Below are 19,285 nucleotides of genomic sequence, written 5' to 3'. Positions count from 1 at the left end.
TAACAAACAGGGCTTATTTTAGTAGTACTAGAGGTCAGGGTGTTAGAGGTGTGGGAGGACTGGGGGACAAGTTTCTCAACAGAGGGATCTGCAGAAAGTAAGCGTCATTTCCCAGCCTATGTGTTTAGTCTCCCACAGGTGGAATGATGCTCTAGCATCCCTATATGACTGTGAATGGAACAAAAGACATTTTTATAAACTGTTCACTGATGTTTATTCATGAACTGGAACCCAGTAAAACTTGACTTGAGTGCTAAGAGAACTACTTCTCACTCATTTCTGTATTTCTAAGGCCAATATATTGCCTAGCATGTAGTCAGTCAAATTTGTGGATTTTAATTGAACTTCTTGTGAAAGTTTCCATCCTGTTTGAGATATAGAATTTACCTGTATCATTTAAATCCCTCATGACTTTTTCTAAGTGACACCAGGTGGCACTGTTCTCTCAAGAATGAACCCAAATATTTCCTCAGCCTTTGGGAATCTTAAGATATCTGATTTCACTTTGCTTTACATGGTTCTATACACAGGATAGTGTGACTTTGGAGGCAGCTCTTCTTGGAGGCTGATGGACTCCAACAGTTTCTTCTTTCCAAAGAATATAGTGGGCTTGGGATATAACTCAATGGTAAAGCATTTGCCTAGCATGTGCCAGGCCCTGGGTTTGATCCCCTGCACCACAAAAATAAATAAATAATTTTTAAAAGGATACAATAAAAGAGCACTTGTTTAATATTATAAGTAAAGAAATATGTGGAGAAAAACTAGCACACTATTCTAATTGAGGAGCTATAGTAAGAGAAGAAGCCAAAAAAAAAAATGTGTTAGGTGGGTGAGCCTTGATTGGCTATGGGCAGAAATTAGCTTTGAACAATCGATTAACAACTGTACTTTAAGTGAAAATAAAATACTCATCATTAAAAAAAGAGGAATGTCATTCCAGGGAAACCCCGGAGCCTGGGGAACTATAGGGAAGAGTCATAGCCGCAGGCGCTGGCAAGGGTGTAGGCAGATGCTATTTCAGGCTTCTGTGTGTGTGTCTGTGAGGTCATTCGGTTATAATTTTTGTTTTTTACTCATTCTTGTGATAGTTTTCACTTTTTTTTTGAATGGGTAATTCATCCAAAGTCAAACATTTCAAACAGCATTTAAAGGTTTACAGTGAGAAAACAGTCTCCTTTCTGCCCCTCTTCAGTCCCTCTTTTTCCTTCCTTTTTTTGTTGGGGGGTTACTAGGGATTGAACTCAGGGGCATTCAACTACTGAGCCACATCCCCAGCCCTATTTTGTATTTTATTTATTTATTCTAATTTGTTATTCATGACAGCAGAATGCATTTCAATTTATAGTACACATATAGAGCGCAATTTTTCATGTCGTGTATCTATAAAGTAGAGTCACACCATTCGTGTCTTCATACGTGTACTTAGGGTAATGGTGTTCATCTCATTCCACCATCTTTCCTACCTCCATGTCCCCTTCCTTCCCCTCCCTCCCCTTTGCCCTATCTAAAGTTCCTCCATTCCTCCCATGCTCGCCCCCATCCCCATTATGGATCAGCATCCACATATCAGAGAAAACATTTGGCCTTTGTTTTTTGGGATTAGCTTACTTCACTTAGTATAATATTCTCCAGCTCCATCCATTTACCTGCAAATGCCATGATTTTATTTTATTTAGAGACAGGGTCTCACTGAGTTGCTTAGCATCTGGGTTCTCCTGCCTCAGCATCCTCAGCCGCTGGGATTACCGGCGTGATTGCACCACCGCACCCAGCTTCATTTACCTTCTTTAAAGCAACTGCTGATATTCCTTTATCAGCTTCTTGTAAATTCTTTAAAAAAGCTCTATGTAGTGTGTGTTTTATGTACATACATAGTCAAATACATATTTACAAATACATGTATAGTTTTACAAATGGCATCATGCTGTACACTGCTCAATATGTTGACTTTTTCACTTAATTATATAGAGATCATTCATGTCAATATGTTTAGAAAACCTGTAAAATATTTTTAAATGGCAACTTAGTATTTTATGGTTTTATCAATATGTATTTAATTGATCTACTATTAGTAGACATTTTTTATTTCTAGTGTTTTGTTATATACTGTGAATATCCTTACATTTATTTATTCATTTATTTTTTGTGGTGGTGGGGATTGAATCCAGGGCCTTTTGCATGCAAGGCAAGCACTTGTATCACTAACCCTATATTTACTTTTTCTGTGTGTAAATGCATAAGTAAATTTCTGAATGTGGAACAGCCAGGGCAAAGAGTATTTTCATCTTTAATTTTGCTAAACCAATGCCAGAGTATTCTCCAGAGACCTTCAATCCTACCAGCCATAGAAAGAGTAGGAGAATACCTAATTACCTACAGCCTCTACCATATAATGTATGCATAATAACAACTCAATGGTTCTTAAGTTGCTGCAGGATATTGTGGAACATATGAGGTTTGGGGTCTCTGCTTTATAACTTTGAGCTGGTCTCCACTTGTGATGAACTTCTCATCTCTTTTCCTCCTTCCTACTGTCTGCTCTTTGTAGTATCTAATATAATTCTTAATATTTTATATTTTTCCTTTCAAATTTGTCACCCCTTTGACCATTTATGATCCCAGGAGTCATTTCTCAAGGTTTTTAGTGGTAGAAAGCATAGGCTTTGGAACCAGCTGACTTGATTTTGTAATTAACCCCAGTACTTTCATATTTCATCATTTATGTTTTTTTTCTTTAGCTATAAAATGGAGATACCAATTACAATCTTTTTACAGACTTGTGAGGATTAAATGAAAATATGTGTAACATTGCTCGACTTTAGTATTATATTGTATCTGTGAGAGCAAACAGTTAACTCCATAATTTTTCTTTTTGAAAAAGACAAGGACCATGAAAGTAGTTGAAGTCAAGACATTTTCATATTAAAGTTATGTGAGAGTCAGGACTGGAATCTAGGTCTCCTGCTCTCTAGTCTGTTATCCATTTCACTGTGTCACCTGATGTGATTCATCTGGAGTTGAAAACTGCTATTCTGTCTCCTGCCTTGTGAGCATTTCTGTGGGAAATCAGAAGATGTTGGGGGAAATTCTAAATGGTTGAAGATTGGCAACTTCTGCTCTGTATCTACCACACTTCCTAATCTCTCTAACTGTTGGGCGTTCTTGGAGAGCAGAGGTCCTAGAGCACATGTTAGGTTCCTGGTAAGTATTGGTTGAATTGATTTCTGACCTGCATCTCTTCATCCTTTGCTGTCTGTAAGTGAAGGGAAGTATCCTGACCTCCTAAAGCACATCAGGATTTTTCCTTGTAATGTCTATGCATTTGCTTTGATCTGTTTACACATTTGTGCCATTCTTTCTTTTTTTTCTTTTTACTTTTTAGTTTTAGGTGGACACAATACCTTTATTTTACATTTATGTGGTGCTGAGGATCGAACCCAGTGCCTCTTGCATGCCAGGCGAGCACTCAACCACTGAGCCACAACTCCAGCCTCTGCACCATTCTTTCTTATGACCATTAATACATATTTTCAAGATTTCTATCCAGAACAGAACAAAGCTATCTGGTTTAAGGGAAATCATTTTAGTGTTCATTTAACTTTGAAAGTAATTATACCTCAGTAATTCAGAAGGTATAACACAATCCTATGAAATTATTACTATTTATTTATTTATTTCCTGAGGGTTGAACCTTGGTTCTTGCACATGCTAGGAAAGCACTCTACCACTGAGTTACATCCCCAACCCTTTTTAAATTTTTTATTTTGAGACAGGATGTCACTAAGTTGCCTAGGCTGGCCTCAAACTCACAATCCTCCTGTCTCAGCCTCCTGAGTTGCTAGGATTATAGGTATATACCCTATGAAATTATTTGAGCAGATGAAAAGATGAAATATGTACTGATAAAACTGTTGCTGTTGCTGCTATATAGACATTAGGGTCTGATAGATCTTTTGAGTAGCTGGTATATTATTATCATATTTAATTAGACATAACATTGATTAAAACTTACCATATTTCATGATATATTCTGCACCACTCAGAGAGATTGCTATTAAGGTGTCCCTTTACTCCCTGAGAGAGGCTAATTATTAACTTTAGGAGTACCTGTTATTTGAGTGGTGCCACCAAATGCATGGTGTGGTTGTTTGATCAGTGATAATTATTTTCAACCCAACTCACCAAACCTAGCCTGGCATTTAACAAATATTCAACTTTTTATCCCTCCTGATCTACTTTAACCAGGACCAAACTTAACAAAACTATTTCTAGGAAAGAGAATTGGGTCTAGAGCATAAAAATCTCCCCCAAACTGCACTTCTGCCACATTCTGAGCAGTACTTCTAGGAGACCTAAGTGTCCTGAAGACCTGAGTTAGGAGGCAGTGCCAGGTTGGGATGTGCTGTGTGATAGAAAGAAATAACGAACATCTAGAGTTTGACTTGGCTTCTGACCTTCCATCCTATGCCAGCACCACTCTCTCTTTGCCCACTTCCCCACATCCAGTCTTTCCTAATTGATTATTAGAGAAATGTGGAAAAAAAGTATTTTCCATATAATTTGAGTCACAACACAAGTAGAAGTTTTAGTGGTAACTTTTACCTAGAAAAATTAATGGAAAATGAAAACACAAGAGTCTGAAGAGCTCAGACTTCTGGTCCTGATTCAGATTAATCTGGCTTGCACATCCTATGAGAATCTCTGGTACCTTTTCTTCATTTCAAGCCTGTGTTGGGGTATCCTGTCTAAAGTCTTCCTTCGTGTTTATTTATTGTATTTTGTTTTCAGTGCTTAGGATTGAACCTGGAACCTCATGTATGCTAGGCAATTGATCTGCTACCAAGCTGCACCTCTAGTCTTAAATTGCTCCCTTTTAGGACTAAGACAGGGGTTGGTATACTGTGGCCAGCAGGCCAAATCTAGCTTATTGCCTCTTTTTGGAAAGTTATATTGGAACACAGCCATCTCCTTTGTTTACATATTGTCTTGGGTTGCTTTAGTGTGCCACAACAGCAAAGTTGAATATTGACTATCTGGCTTTTTCCATAAAAAATCTTCTTGACCCCTGATCTGGAGCACCACTTCTTAGTTCCTCCTTTAATTTGTGTCCTTCAGGGGAAAAAGAAAGTAACTCTGGTAGCATCCCCAAGCCACAAATAGGTGATTGACTTTGTTATTTTCTTTATTTATTTTTTAATATTTATTTTTTTAGGTTTAGATGGACACAACAAATGCCTTCATTTTTTTTCATTATTTAGAGAATACTTTATTAGTTTCTGTAATCAAACCCACGTAGATAAGACCTTACATATTTAATACAGTGCATTACCCCTGTACAAATGGAAAAAAATTAAGTTTAACATTTCTAGACCAATATGGCTGTTAATTTCTGTACAATGCCAACTCAACACGGTAAACTGGGATACTTTTCCAAAGTTGACAGCACAGCTAAAGTTTCCAAAAATTCAAATTATCTATATATGTATATATATATGTATTTATATTTATATAAAAAGACCAATAATAGCAGTATGTTCTGCATCAGCAGCAGCAACAGCGTTTCCAGGTTCTGCAGTCATCTGAACAGAATCATAGACACACCCAGCACACTCCATTTAAAAATGGGGGGAAAGTAAAAAAACAAAAACAAAACCAAACCCGAGAAAACAGCAAAGTTCTGTTACTGTTGTGAAACCTGGCACCATTTTTTTTTTATTAGCTTCTCAATCATCATCTGAAAAGAAAACATTCTAGAGTAATATCATTAAAAACAGCTCTGATAAAGCACAGTCACTACCACATATCATAAAGCAGGTACGAGAGGTTTAACATTCACAGCATATGGTACAGTACTGTCCTACATCTACAATACTAGAGGGTACGATTACAAAGGCAATTATTTGAGACTTGATTCTACTTTTACAGCAGAGGGCCAAAAGGATGGTATGACACAGCTCTGTAAAGAAATGTACTTCCTTAGGATTTCCTTTCATTGGCGGCACAGTTCCGAGTACTCACTCTCTTCAAGAACGTCAGCTAAAAACCGTTAATGGGGAGGGGGGGAAGGAACAAAAAAGCAAAACAAAACAGCCATTGGATCCATACAAAGGTGACCAAGTGGAAGCAAGCAAGACTCAACCTAACTAGCATTTGACCAAATCTGTCATGTTTGAATGGTGAGCGCTCCATGGAAGAAAGGAGATACCTAGTAGTGCTCCAAGCTTCAGACCATGCCTTCATTTTTATGTGGTGCTGAGGATCGAACCTGGGTCCCGCCCGTGCTAGGCGAGCACTCTACCGCTGAGCCACAATCCCAGCCCCTAGTTATTTTCTTTGAGAGGCTAATGGACACCTTGTATGGGTGAATTAAATGATTATTCTGTACAGTTCTACATTATCATACGAGAGCATCATTATAGCTGCACTGTAGTATGGCTCTGCTAGCATCCTTCTTTTTTTATTAATTTTATTTTATTTTTACACAAATGCAGCACAACTTTTCATTTCTCTGGTTGTACATGATTCAGAGTCACACCATTCATACAATCATACCCATACATAAGGGTGATAATGTTTGTCTCATTCCACCACCTCCCGCCACCATACCTTCCCCTTCCCTCTCCCCACTCTGCTCATTCTAAAGTTCCTCCATTCTTCCCTTGCCACCTGCTCCCCTCATTATGTTAGTATTCAGTTATCAGAGAAAAGATTTGGCCTTTGTTTTTTTGGGATTGGCTTACTTGCTTAGCATGATATTCTCCAACTTCGTCTATTTACCCATAAATGCCATAATTACATTTTTCTTTATGGCTGAGTAATATTCCATGGTGTATTTATACCACAGTTTCTTTATCCATTCATCTATTGAAGAGTATATAATCTGTTTCTACAGTTTATGTATTGTGAATCGAGCTACCATAAACATTGAAGTAGCTGCATCACTGTAGCATGATGATTTTAAGTCCTTTGGGTATAGACTGAGGAGTGGGATAGGTGGGTCAAATGGTGGTTCCATTCCAAGTTTTCTAAGGAATTTCCATACTGTGCTAGCATCCTTCTTACTTCTTGTTAAAAGCAAGGTATATTTGGGTGGATATTTTATTTATTTCTTGGCTAGTCTTTTAGAAATTGACGTGCTTTTATTATAACAACAACCTGAGACTCTGCTGCATTTGTGGAAACAGATTGAAATTCTGGGCTATCATCAGCCCTGAAATGGCACTTGATAAATGATCTAACTTGAACTTCAAAGCTCTCTACTTTCTGTTGAATTTTTGTTTTCTGTTGTACTCCAGCTGGTGTACTCTGTTTTAGCCACTAGCCATACCTTCTTTGTTTCTTTTTTTTTTGGTTCCAGGTGTTAAACCCACAGGTGCTTAACCACTGAACCATATTCCAGGCCCTTTTTGCTATTTTTTAATTTTGAAGTACAGTCTTACTAAGTTGCTTAGGACCTTGCTAAGTTACTGAAGCTGGCCTTGAACTTTCGATCCTCCTGCCTCAGCCTTCCAAGTTGTTGGGATTATAGGCATGTGCTACCATGTCTGTCTACCACACTTACTCTCTTGAGGGCTGCTTGAATATTCTGCTTTTATTTCGTAACCTCTGCTGAGAGTTGAGCAAATACTTTCCCTTTCTCAACTGTATCACATCATTATCTCTAAATCACAACTCTTAAGTTAATCTATCCATATTCTATCTGGGTCATAAAGGCAATCCTTGAGCCTCTTTAATAAATTTATTTAATTATTATGTTTATGTTTATGCTCATCTAAATGGATTGCTTGCCTTTGAAACTATAAATTCTTGTGAAAATATTCTTTGGTGTTTTCTTCTAGTACCTAATGCAGAGAGTACTCTGGAAGCATCTGTTGGCTAATTGATGTCTCTTTTCCATCAAAGGTCTCCCAACATTTGATTCGTCCTTTGATGGGCATGAGTCTGGCCTTGCAGTGCCACGTGAAGGAGTTGTCAACATTACTTCGGATGAAAGATCTAGAGATCCAGGACTACCAGGAGAGTGGGGCTATGCTGAGCCGAGGTGAGAGGATATTCTTTGAGGAATTGGGTAAGGAGTGGGACAGGTAGTCCAAAGGTCTTAGAGAATGGAGAGGCTCATGTGCATTGAGAAATTGTTTCCCTTGGTGTGAGTGTTGGGTCCTGACTAGGAACTGGAGACTTGATAGTAAGTAGATGACACTTTTTTCTACCTTGAGTACCTGGCTGGTGCCTAAGTGGCCAGTGGAAGCTATAAAGGACAGACATGTCCTAGGAAATGACAAGGGAAGGCTTTGGAAAGGAGCCAACAACTATACAAAATTGTACTAGGCAAGGCGAACTTGGGAGTTTAGAACGTTGCAAAGCACCAACTTCAAAGTAAAAATTCCATTTGACATGCCATTTTGTCAATGGAAATGGCAGGAGGATCTCATAGAGCAACTGCTGCCCCTGAACTGCCATTTGTTGCCAGTTGCCCTCTCCTCCTTGTGTTTGCCCACATACTCTCAATCCTCCTTCTCTCACCTGGCTAGGGGGGATCTCTGGGAGGGCATCTTTCTGTTCTGGACTCTGTTCCTTTTCATCCAACAGGTAGGAAGCTCATCCTCAGGATCATATTTCTTTTTCTTTGACCCTTCTTATTACAGGTCGATTGAAGACGGAGCCATTTGAAGAAAATGCTTTCTTGGAACAGTTTATGGTAGAGGTAGGGTAGTTATTTCCTTTCTTCTTCAAATTTGAGCACTTAAAGTGCCTGGATAGTGCTGGGCATGATGGTGCATGCCTGTAATCCTAGCAGCTCAGGAGGCTGAAGCAGGAGGATTGCAAGTTCAAAGCCAGCCTTAGCACCTTAGTGAGGCCATAAGCAACTTAGTGAGACCTGTCTCGTAATAAAACATAAAAAGAGCTGGTGTTGTGGCTCAATCGTTAAGTGTCCCTGGTTTCAGTTCTTGCCACCCCTTTCCCCACAAAAAAGGTACCTGGATGGTGATTTGCATTTTGGGTGGTAGGTGGCTTGTATGGTTGGAAAGCCCTTTGTCTGAAAAAAAATGGCTATAGAAAATCTGATAAAGCTTGAGATGTACATAGGGAAGATGGGGGAAGGAAAGGGGATGAATACAAAAGGCAAAAGCAGACTAATTAACAATTGTAAAATATCTCTGTTAAAGTACCTGGGAATTTCATTTGGAATTCTCTAACCTTGGGAAGCTTGATTGGCCAGTTGTTAACTTGTGCTTATTGAGATCTGAATTGTGGAGTAGAAGTGTAGTCATTGTTACTTGTCCAGTCCCTTCAGCATCTAGCAGTAGAGGAAAGTTAAAAGCTCAGGGCTACCATCTGGGGACTGTCTTGTGGGTGCTGCAGGCCGTGGAAAATCACAGTGTTTATACAAGGGGATTGGCAAAGGAATGAATGGGGAGTAGATAATTGTGGCCTGTCAGAAGCTACTGCCTAGGTTTCCCTTCTAAGGATTAAGCTTGGCCAAAAGAAACATCTGTTGAAGGCCAAACAGTGGGAGTATTAATAATGGTGACCTTTGATAATACCAGTCAATATTGATCTTTTCCTTCTCTAATTCTTTTGGGACTTGTTGGTTATACAGTTAGTACCTTAGTATTATTGCCCCATTTTCTAATTAGACATATTACCCAAGTTACTATGTAAGTAAATAATGCTATTATAATATTGTTATATACAGATTATTCATATTTCTATCTTGCCCTTTAGGCTACTTGTAAGCTTCTTATGGATAAGTTCTGTGTCTCAGATCTCTTTAGAACCTGAAATAAACTCTTTTCACAGGGGCTAGACGTAAAGCAGGTATTCTTGATCTGGAACCTTCTGTTCTTTCTATTCATTGACTGAGATTTAATACTTGAAGTCTTAACACTAGGAGCAAAAAAAAGTGGGGGGAGCTGAGTACTCAGCCCATGTACTGAAACAGTTTTAACTCTGGAGAAGAAGGAAAGCTTGCATTGCTAAGTCCTAAAACATAATTAATGTCAAATTCTTGGGGAAAGAGAGACTGTTATACCTAAATATGTGACAGAGATTTCTTTTTTAAAAAACTCAAGTTTGTTTTTTAAATATTTATTTTTTAGTTATAGATAGATACAATATATTTTATTTATTTATTTTATGTGGTGCTGAGGATCAAACCCAGGGCCTCACACATGCTAGGCAAGCGCTCTACCTCTGAGCCACAACCTCAGCTCTTGATAGAGATTTCTTAGGCCACTTTTCTCTCAGATGGCTTCTGTATGTGAATCTCTGGGCATTAAGGAGTGTTAACACAGCCTAGAGCTGGTGTACCATTTACCTGCCTCAGGCCCTGCATTAGAGTTCAGGGCTAACTCTTAGCCTTCTCTGCTGGTCTAGTGCCTATGTGCTTTCCAACTTGACTCCATAACGTTTTACTATATGTGCTTTATGTTTCAGCCATAAGAAATGACTTTTGATTTTCCCAGATGCTGTTTTGTTTTCTCTTGCCTTTATGTCTTTATAACATTCTTTCCTTTATCTAGAATGACCAATGTGCTGGCCTTATCTACCTTGTAAACTGTTCATCTTTTAAGTGTCAGCTTCAGCTTCTTTGGAAGATCTTTCTGGACTCTCATAAAAATAATCCTTTCCTGCTATTAGAGTGCATTGGTTTATACTTTTTTTTTTAATGTCTGCAAAACTGTAGCTTTCTGCTGCTGATCTTTGATTTCTTTCCCCTTCCCACCCCATACTGGGGATAGAACCCAGGGGCACTTTACCACTAAGCTAAGTCTCCATCCCTGTTTATTTTGAGACAGAGTCTCACTAAATTGTGCCAAGCTTGCAGTCCTCCTGCCTCAGCCTCCTGAGTTGTTGATCTTTGGTTTCTTTGAGGGCAGGGACCATGTTGAATGCATTTCTGTCTTCCCAGCATGGATTATAGTGCCTAGAAGAAGTAGGTTCTCAATAAGTTTGTGTATGCATATTTTGATAAATCTATGCCAGGGGGAATTGTGTGAATTTTGTGGCAGTGTGGCCTATAAATACATTGTTGCTTTTAAGGGCTATATATGAGGACTTCAGTTATTATCATGGTTTATTTTGCAGCTTTAGATAAATCACTTCTCTCAGAGCCACTATTTTCTCATTTTTAAAATAGGAGGCTCATCTCTTTCATGCTGCTGGGGGAGGGCTCCATCCCTGTAGAATGGAATGAGAAAGCCATATAATCCAGGTGCTAACTCAGGGATGGTGTTGGTACTTACAATTAATTACTTCATGAGTTCTGGTCCTCTAGGCACTGGGTGGATTGCAGCCAAGCCTTGTAGACTTGTAGAAGTTTTATATATGGGATCATATAGAGATACATAGCTGAAACTTTCCATTTTATAGATGAAAAAATTGAGTCTCAGAGGTTAAATGACTTACCTATGTTTAGGACTTCCCACATTTCTTGACTCAGAGTCTAAAATGTATCCCTATTCTGTTTCTCTACTTTAACTTGTTGTGCACACCAGCTGAGGAGACATAAGGATAGGGTAATTTGAATTCTTATGACTGTGGGTTCACTGCACTGTCCTCAGAATGTTCTGCATAGCTGCTAGACTGAAAGGACTCTGGAGCACTATTGAGACTATAGAGCTTCATATGGCTACTGCATCTTTTCAGTTACTGTGCTTGCCTGGGGTGCTGCAAACAGGACACAGAAGGGTCATGGGGTCACCCAAGACTGAAATGAAAGGATGTGCCATCAAAATAAGCAACATGGGATAGGAAGATAAACAAACCAGAGAGAGAGCTTAGGATGAAGGCATGGAGAGGCCAGGCTGATGTCAGAGGGCCACGCGGTCAGTACTTGGGGTCACTCCTATTCTCATTGGAAATATTGCTAGGGAAGAGATTGTAGACAGAGTGCAGGGGCAGTGGGATAGGGAGGTTTCTTGGATATAAGATTAGGAAAAATATTGAAGGATTGAACAGGGATCACTTTCCCATATTTGATCCTTTTTGTTTTTCTTCTCCCCTCAAGAACCTCTGATTTTTCATTTCTAGGGAACCTAAGGGAGCCAATTGATAGCAGCCTAACTAAAGCAGGAATACTGGCAATGTTGATTCAAATCAAGGCTGGGGGAGAGAGGACTGCTGGCATGATCCTCATGTAGGGCAAGATCCCCATATGGAGCATTTCCCAGGATTAGGCCTAAGAGGTATCTTTTGGAGTGGAAGAAAAGTCAAGGAATTGGGCACTGTTATGACACAGCAATTGTAAATGAGTTTAAGATGAAGTTTAGGATGAGTGGCTGCTGTAGCCTTCTCTCCATCTAGTCCACTGGAGGGAGTTTCTTCTCCTGGCCCCATCTGTGCCTCTTTCCCTCCATCTGGTTGCTATCAGGCTATGCGGCTGCTGGCGGGCTCTTTATTTATTTATCCCAGTGTAATGGGATGAGGAGGGAGCTGGCCTAAGGCTAGCATTCCGAGGCCATGCCACTGAGCCACAGGCGGTTTGCATGGGTGTGTGAGTCACTGGGGCTGCATGCTGCTCAAACCAGATGCGGACAGGCTCAGGGACAGCAGGCAGCCTAAAATAGAGCCCCTCCTTCTGCAGCTGGCAACCTCTGGCCAAGAATCAACCCCTGACACCAAAACCTGGACAACTGTGTGCAGTTTGCTTCCTCTGGGTGGAGGCCCATTGTAGAGATAGATATTTTGCAATTTTCTCCTTCTCTGTCTTTATATGATGATACTCATAATAGCAGTCATTCCCATTGCTGTATTCTGATTGTCTTATAAGGCTTAAACACTCTGTTCAGTGTAATACATTAACCAAGAAATTTGGAGGCTACAGTTAACATTGATTTGATTCAGCATCCTAAATGTAGCCGTGGTCCTTGTATCCTGTCTAGTTTTAGTTAGTATCTTCATCCCTGTCTGGTTCCAGGCAGATTCTAGAGCAGATACTTCATGCTGTGAACATATTCATTGCTGCCCTGGTGAATCAATAGTTCATATCAGAATCACCTGAGGGAGATTGGGAGATCTTTAACCTGGCAATTGCTATCCTGTAAGTTTATTCACAAAAGATTCTACTTGGTTTCTTTGGCTGGCTTTCCAGCCTTTACCTGCCTCTTGAATGTTAGTTTTCCCAGGTTTTAGTCCTTGATCCTCTCACCCTTTGCTCTTCTCTCTGGGTTGTCTCGTCCAAACCCCAATGTCAACGTCATCAGTATGCTACTGAGTATCAATATCATATCTCCACTGTGTTTCAGCCTGTATTTCTTTTTGCATCCTTGACATTTCCACCTGGGTGCTCCATAGACAGCACACACCCTAACCATGTCCGAAATGAATTATGTAGTCCCCCAACTCTATTTCTCTTTTTACATTCCTTCTATTGACAAACTACCACTGTCTATTCAGTTTTCTAAGCTGGTAACTTAGGAGTCACCACATGTCCTTACTTTGAAAGCCTAATTTAGCAACTTATTTTTTTTTCTTTCACTACTGGGGATTGAGCCAGGGGTGCTGTACCACTGAGCTACATCCCCAGCCCTTTTATTTTGTTTTGAGACAGGGTCTGAGCCTCAAACTTGTGATCCACTTACATCAGCCTCCTCAGTAGCTGGATTACAGGTGTGCACCACCACATCCAGCTGATTATGCCACTCTCCTACTTAAAGCCTTTTAATGGTTCCCAGTGGCCTACAGGATAAAGTTCAGACTTGCATGCCACAAAGACCATTTGTGTTTAGTCCTGCTGACCCTTCAGCCTCATCGTCTGTCACTGCATTATAGCACCCTGAACTTCCCTCATCCTAAAGTCTTGGCAGCTTCCTGCTTGTCTTTCTGTTTCAATTCATTTGCCTGGTGTTCTCTTTCCTCTTACCTGTTTAACCTTTCCAACTCTATGTGGACATTGCCTCTCGTGTGTATTCCTTGACAATTTTCCTTTCCCTCAGTCTGCTCTCTTCTTCCAGGTATTGGTATCCTGTTATTCCTATAGCTTCCTGCACAACCTCTGCCTGTGCATTTGTCATCAAGAAGACACAAGAACAGGAAGGCTAGGGATGGAGAGACAATTGAGTTTGCCAGTCTGACCATTTAGGCTTTTTCATTATAGCATTTATCAGTCCTTCTCATCATTATTCTTTCTTAGCGTGGCTTTCACAGCATGCCCTCTTCTGTCTTTCTTCCTGCCTCAACAATTGTTCCTTTTTTTCCCTTACCTCTTACTATTGGAGTGCCCTAGGACTCAGTTCTTATTTCCCTCACTCCCTTATTGGTCTCAACTAGTCTTATGACTTTATTTTATTTTTTAAATTTATATACTTTTTAAATTTTGTCAGTCTTATGGCTTTAAATACCATCTTGTTAGTGATTTAATCTTTATTATAGACCTTATTTTAAAACTCCAGACTGCCTGTACAATATTTCCATTTGGATGTCTACTAGACATCTTAAACTCAACATGTCCAAAACTGAACTCTGAATCTTATTCCCAAATTTGATTTTTCAGCAGCCCAGCTCCTATCCATTTTTTCACTGGCCTAGGCCAAAAACTTGGGAGTCATCTTTGACTCTCATCCTTTACTCACATTTTACATTCAGTCCATCAGGAAATTCTGTTAGTCCTACCTAAAAAAATATAATCCTACCTCTGCTGCTACCATTGGTCTGAGCCACCATCATCTCTTACCTGTGCTTCGGCTGTAGCCTCCTCATTGGTATCCTTGCTGCTACTCCAGGAATGTAGGAGCTTAGCAGAGAGATTCTATTTCAGGGTTTCTTGTGAAATTGCAGTCATGAAGTTAGCTGGGAATGCAGTCATTGTAAGGTCTGAGGAATTCACTCCCAAGGTCTCTCATGGGGCTTTTGGCAGGAAGTGCCGTTTCTTTACCACATAGCCTCTCTATAGGGCTACTCAGATGACCTGATTCTGGCTTCCTCCAAAGGCAGTGAGTGATCCAAAAGAAAAACTAAGAAAGCAAGATTGAGACCAAGTGGAGCCACAGTCTTTTTATAACCTAATTTCAGAAGTAACATCTGATCATTGTCTAGCTGTATTCTCTTCATTAGAAGTGAGGTCACCAGGTCCAGATTACACTAGGAGAGGGTCATTAAGCTCTACCTTTTAAGTGGAGCTGTGTCAAAGAATTTGGGGACATACCTATGTGGATTACATTGCATGTGTGTTCACATTTCACATTCCCACTAGCATTTTACCCTGCCTATTCTATTTAAAATTGTAAGCCACATCCCTGTTCCTCTGCTCCTGGCACTCCCATTTCACTTTACCATGTTCTACTTTTTCTTTTTTTCTTAGTAGTTATCATCCAATATATTGCCAAAAATTTATTTATTTTATTATACTTATTATTTTTGATTTGTCACCCCACTGCTAGAATGTAAGCTCAACAAAGATAGGGATTTGTTTTGTGTACTGGTCTATCTCAAGTGCCTAGAACAGTGGTGCCTTCATGCAGAGTAGACATTTATTAAATATTTGGTGAGAGGATAAAGGAATCATGTCTTCCCATCTTATAGGCCATCAAGTGATCACCTGTTGGGAGTCTTGAGCTTACCCCTATGTGTAAATAGGCAAGTAGCCCAGTTAGCTTGCCATTTTTTGCTGTGTGCTTTGTTTCCTTAATATTTTTGTTTTCTGGGAGGTGTTCTGAGCTTTGGGATGAAGTATTATTGACTCTTTTGTTATTGAGAGATTACTGACATCTATTTTTAGAACCAGCTAAAAGATGACTACCTAAAAAAACTAGAGGAATAAGAACCTCACAAAACCTTGGAAAGAAAATTATTCCTAGAACCACAAGGGCTCTACATCCACAGTTAGAAGAGCTTCCCCTTTACCATATATTTCCTGTTCAATATATGGAGGAAGGTAAGCATTCTGAGTGTGTTTTTTTCAGAATCTTCATGAGCATCATGAAGAGGATAAGTCTAAATGCATTAAAATATACTCTCTATTATTGTGTATGACCTGAGGAAACCTGCAGTTAATTTATTCTCTCCATGTTCAGTAGTATACACATGAATTATACAAGGTTTTATGATCATTAGGTATGATATTATTGTCATCAATAGGCTCACAGTGTTTAGTGAGTGATTATAAGGGCCATGATGGTAGAATGATTTTAAAAAAGCTTCCCGTAAAAAGCAGCACTTGAACTCAATTTTAATGGTTAAAGTTAGGTTTTTTTTTAAATGTTTTTTAGTTGTTGATAGACTTTTATTTTATTTATATGTGGTGCTGGGAATCAAACCCAGTGCCTCACATATGAGGCAAGTGCTATACTGCTGAGCTACAACTTCAGCCTCTAGTTAAGGTTTTGATAGGGAACTATGTGGATGGCATTTTAGATAGGAAGCACACCAGCAAAGATGCAAAAGTAAGAATAAAAATGGGTGAGATTCTTTAACAGTCAAAATTAGATGATATAATTAAAACTACATGGTATCTCTGCATAAAAAAATGGGTGAGGATTAGTAGAAAATGAAGTCAGTGAGATAATAATGAGGCTAAGTTGTGGGGGCCTTAAATGCTATGATGAAGAGGTGGTATTTTATTCTGAAGGTGTTCCTCAATGTTTTTCTTCCTGTAACATTTATTTGCCATTTTAGTCCTCGTATTAACATCAGTCATTATGTGCAGCAATTCTCAAACTGGGGCACATCTAGGAAGGAGTTAGGGCATTTTCTACTTGCAGTTATTAATTACTGTGGTAGACAATGGGAAGCCATTGAAATTTTCGACTCGAGAACTGACATATGAAGGTGATCTTTTAGGAGGGTCAGGCTGTCAGTGGTATGCCTGAGAGATCTGAAGAATAGTGGTGCCATTGAGGGACTGGGAAAATCATGGGTGGGGCTCAATTAAATCTAATCTTGGGCATATAAAGGAATGGTTTTCTTTGCTTCAAACACAAATCCACCAGTATTTGCACTCTGGAATGAAAATCATCTCTGGGGTGGGGGTGGGGATTGCATATGTTTCTCATCTATGTTTCTTCTGACTTTTGCCTTCTATTTGGGGTTTTCTTGCTGTGATTTCTATAGTAAAAGTAACCTAGTTACCAGGGGCCATCATCTTTTCTTTTTGGCCCCCCAAATGGATAAAAGTCCACTTTATTTTCCTTTTACAAGATTTTATAAGGGCCTATACTTTTTTTTTTTTTTTTTAGTTGTAGATGCACAAATACCTTTATTTTTTTTTTTTTTTTATTTTTATGTGGTGATGAGGATCAAACCCAGGGCCCTGCATGTGCTAGGCAAGCGCTTCAACACTGAGCCACAACCTCAGCCCAGGGTCTATACTTTTAATAGAAAATATATTACAATTTTGAGGGGAAATAAAAAGGAAATCAATATTAAAAATAAAAATGGTACAAAATTACTCACTTCCAAAGGATAAGTTTCTAATTTTAAGAATCCCAATAGTGAAGGGCAATCTCATATGCCAAACTTTTTATCCTAAGACACTCAAAACTAGATATTTAAAACTGAGATGGCTTCATCAGCCAGGGATATATGACAGTATGTATATTGGGTCAGTTATAAAACAATAGGGAGTTGTAGGGACCTGTAAGAAGTGAAATCTCAAGTACTTCTGTGTCTGATCCAGATAGGCTAGCACAATTTAATAGACACTCATGGGGGGATTGTGTGTCTTACTGCATTCAGAGGAAGTTACCAACTCTCCTAAAATTAAAACTTTTTTTTTCTGTTTTTTTTTTTTTAAGAGAGAGAGAGAGAGAGAGAATTTTTAAATATTTATTTATTTTTTTAGTTCTCGGCAGACACAACATCTTTGTTTGTATGTGGTGCTGAAGATCGAACCTGGGCTGCACGCATGCCAGGCGAGCGCGTTACCGCTTGAGCCACATCCCCAGCCCCTTTTTTTCTGTTTACCTCCACCAAATACACTGTTAGTCCCTCATTTAATTTTAATCTCCTGTCTGAGATATCTGTTTAGGCCATCAAGATTGATGTCTTATTTTTGACAAATATCTGTAGAAACTCTCATCAGATGGCCTTGTTGATCTATAAGATTTGTTTATAGGCTTAACCTATAAGCTTCTTCATGTACCCCCAGAGCATTTTTTTTTTAACAAAGTCAACCTTTTTTAAAATTTATTTTTTAATTACAGATGGACACAATACCTTTATATACCTTTATATATTTTTACGTGGTTCTGAGGATCGAACTCAGTACCTCACACATGCAAGACCAGCGCTCTACCACTGAGCCACAACCCCAGCCCCCCCCATAGCATTTTTTTTTAAAGATTCACATAGTCGAGTCTCTCTACATTTTACCCTAACATGAGTTTCCTAAAAGTCCATTCATTACAGTGTGACAATTTAACAATGCCTTAGCCTATAACTAGGGGGAAAAAAAAAAACAATGACTTTTATAAAGATAATTAAAAAACAAAAGATTAAGAACTTTTCAGGGACTGGGGTTGTGGCTTAATAGAGCACTCACCTAGCACATGCGAAGAGCTGGGTTCGATCCTCAGCACCACATAAAAATAAATAAATAAAGTAAAGGTATTGTGCCCAACTACAACTAAAAAAAAATTTTTTTAAATAAAAATAATAAAAAAGAACTTTTCATATTTATGCTGTATTTAAATTGTTTATAGGACATACAATTGAGAATGCTCAGGAAAGAGTAGAAAAAAATAAGGTTGAAGCTTAAGTTGAAAAAAGGCCCTATAGAGGGCTGGGAATGTGGCTCAAGCAGTAGTGTGCTCGCCTGGCATGCACCGGGTGCTGGGTTCGATTCTCAGCATCACATAAAAATAAAATAAAGATATTGTGTTCACCTAAAACTAAAAAATAAATATTAAAAAAAAAGAAAAGAAAAAAGGCCCTATAGAAACAGATTTGGGAATCTTCTGGCCAAAGAGCAATATCTGAAGCCATGAGAATAGATACGTGTTTTTCTGGGAAGAGCATGGAGAAAGAAAACGAAAAAACCAAAACAAAACAAAACAAAGACCTATAAGTTGAGATTTGGGGAGCCTTTCTGATTGGAAGAAATAATAAGTAGGAGTCAGTGAGGGAAATGTGAGAACAATCAGGAGTGTGTAGTGATTAGCCAAGAAAGGGAAACTAACCAACATTAAGTTCATACTGTGTGTGTGCTAGTCACCATGTTAGATGTTGTATATAAGTTATACTTTTTAATCCTTACAATAACCCTAGGAGCAGGTAAGATTATCTTCATTTTAAAGATAAACAAGCTGGGCACAGTGGTGCATGCCTGTAATCCCAGCAATTTGGG

The 19,285-nt window shown here is 39.0% G+C and overlaps 1 protein-coding gene across 10 annotated transcripts in view; it reads left to right on the top strand.

Moving 5' to 3' along the window:
• Nhej1 (non-homologous end joining factor 1) overlaps positions 1 to 19,285 on the top strand; it is a 91,733-nt gene that overhangs the window by 5,966 nt on the left and 66,482 nt on the right. For 9 of the 10 annotated variants that reach the window (XR_013424319.1, XM_013360832.4, XM_040267857.2 and 6 more), the window contains 2 exons: positions 7,906 to 8,044; positions 8,649 to 8,707. The exons of the other annotated variant lie outside the window; for it this stretch is intronic. Coding sequence is in view for 8 of the 9 variants with exons in the window: in XM_013360832.4 (XP_013216286.1) it covers positions 7,906 to 8,044; positions 8,649 to 8,707 (198 nt within the window). In the remaining variant the exon portion in view is untranslated. The remainder of the gene's footprint in view (positions 1 to 7,905; positions 8,045 to 8,648; positions 8,708 to 19,285) is intronic. 10 annotated transcript variants of the gene reach the window in all.

This window comes from Ictidomys tridecemlineatus, chromosome 7 (genome assembly GCF_052094955.1).
Source record: "Ictidomys tridecemlineatus isolate mIctTri1 chromosome 7, mIctTri1.hap1, whole genome shotgun sequence".
NCBI lineage: Eukaryota > Metazoa > Chordata > Mammalia > Rodentia > Sciuridae > Ictidomys > Ictidomys tridecemlineatus.
The sequence above is the reverse complement of the archived record's forward strand: the minus strand, read 5'-3'. Positions and strand labels throughout refer to the sequence as shown.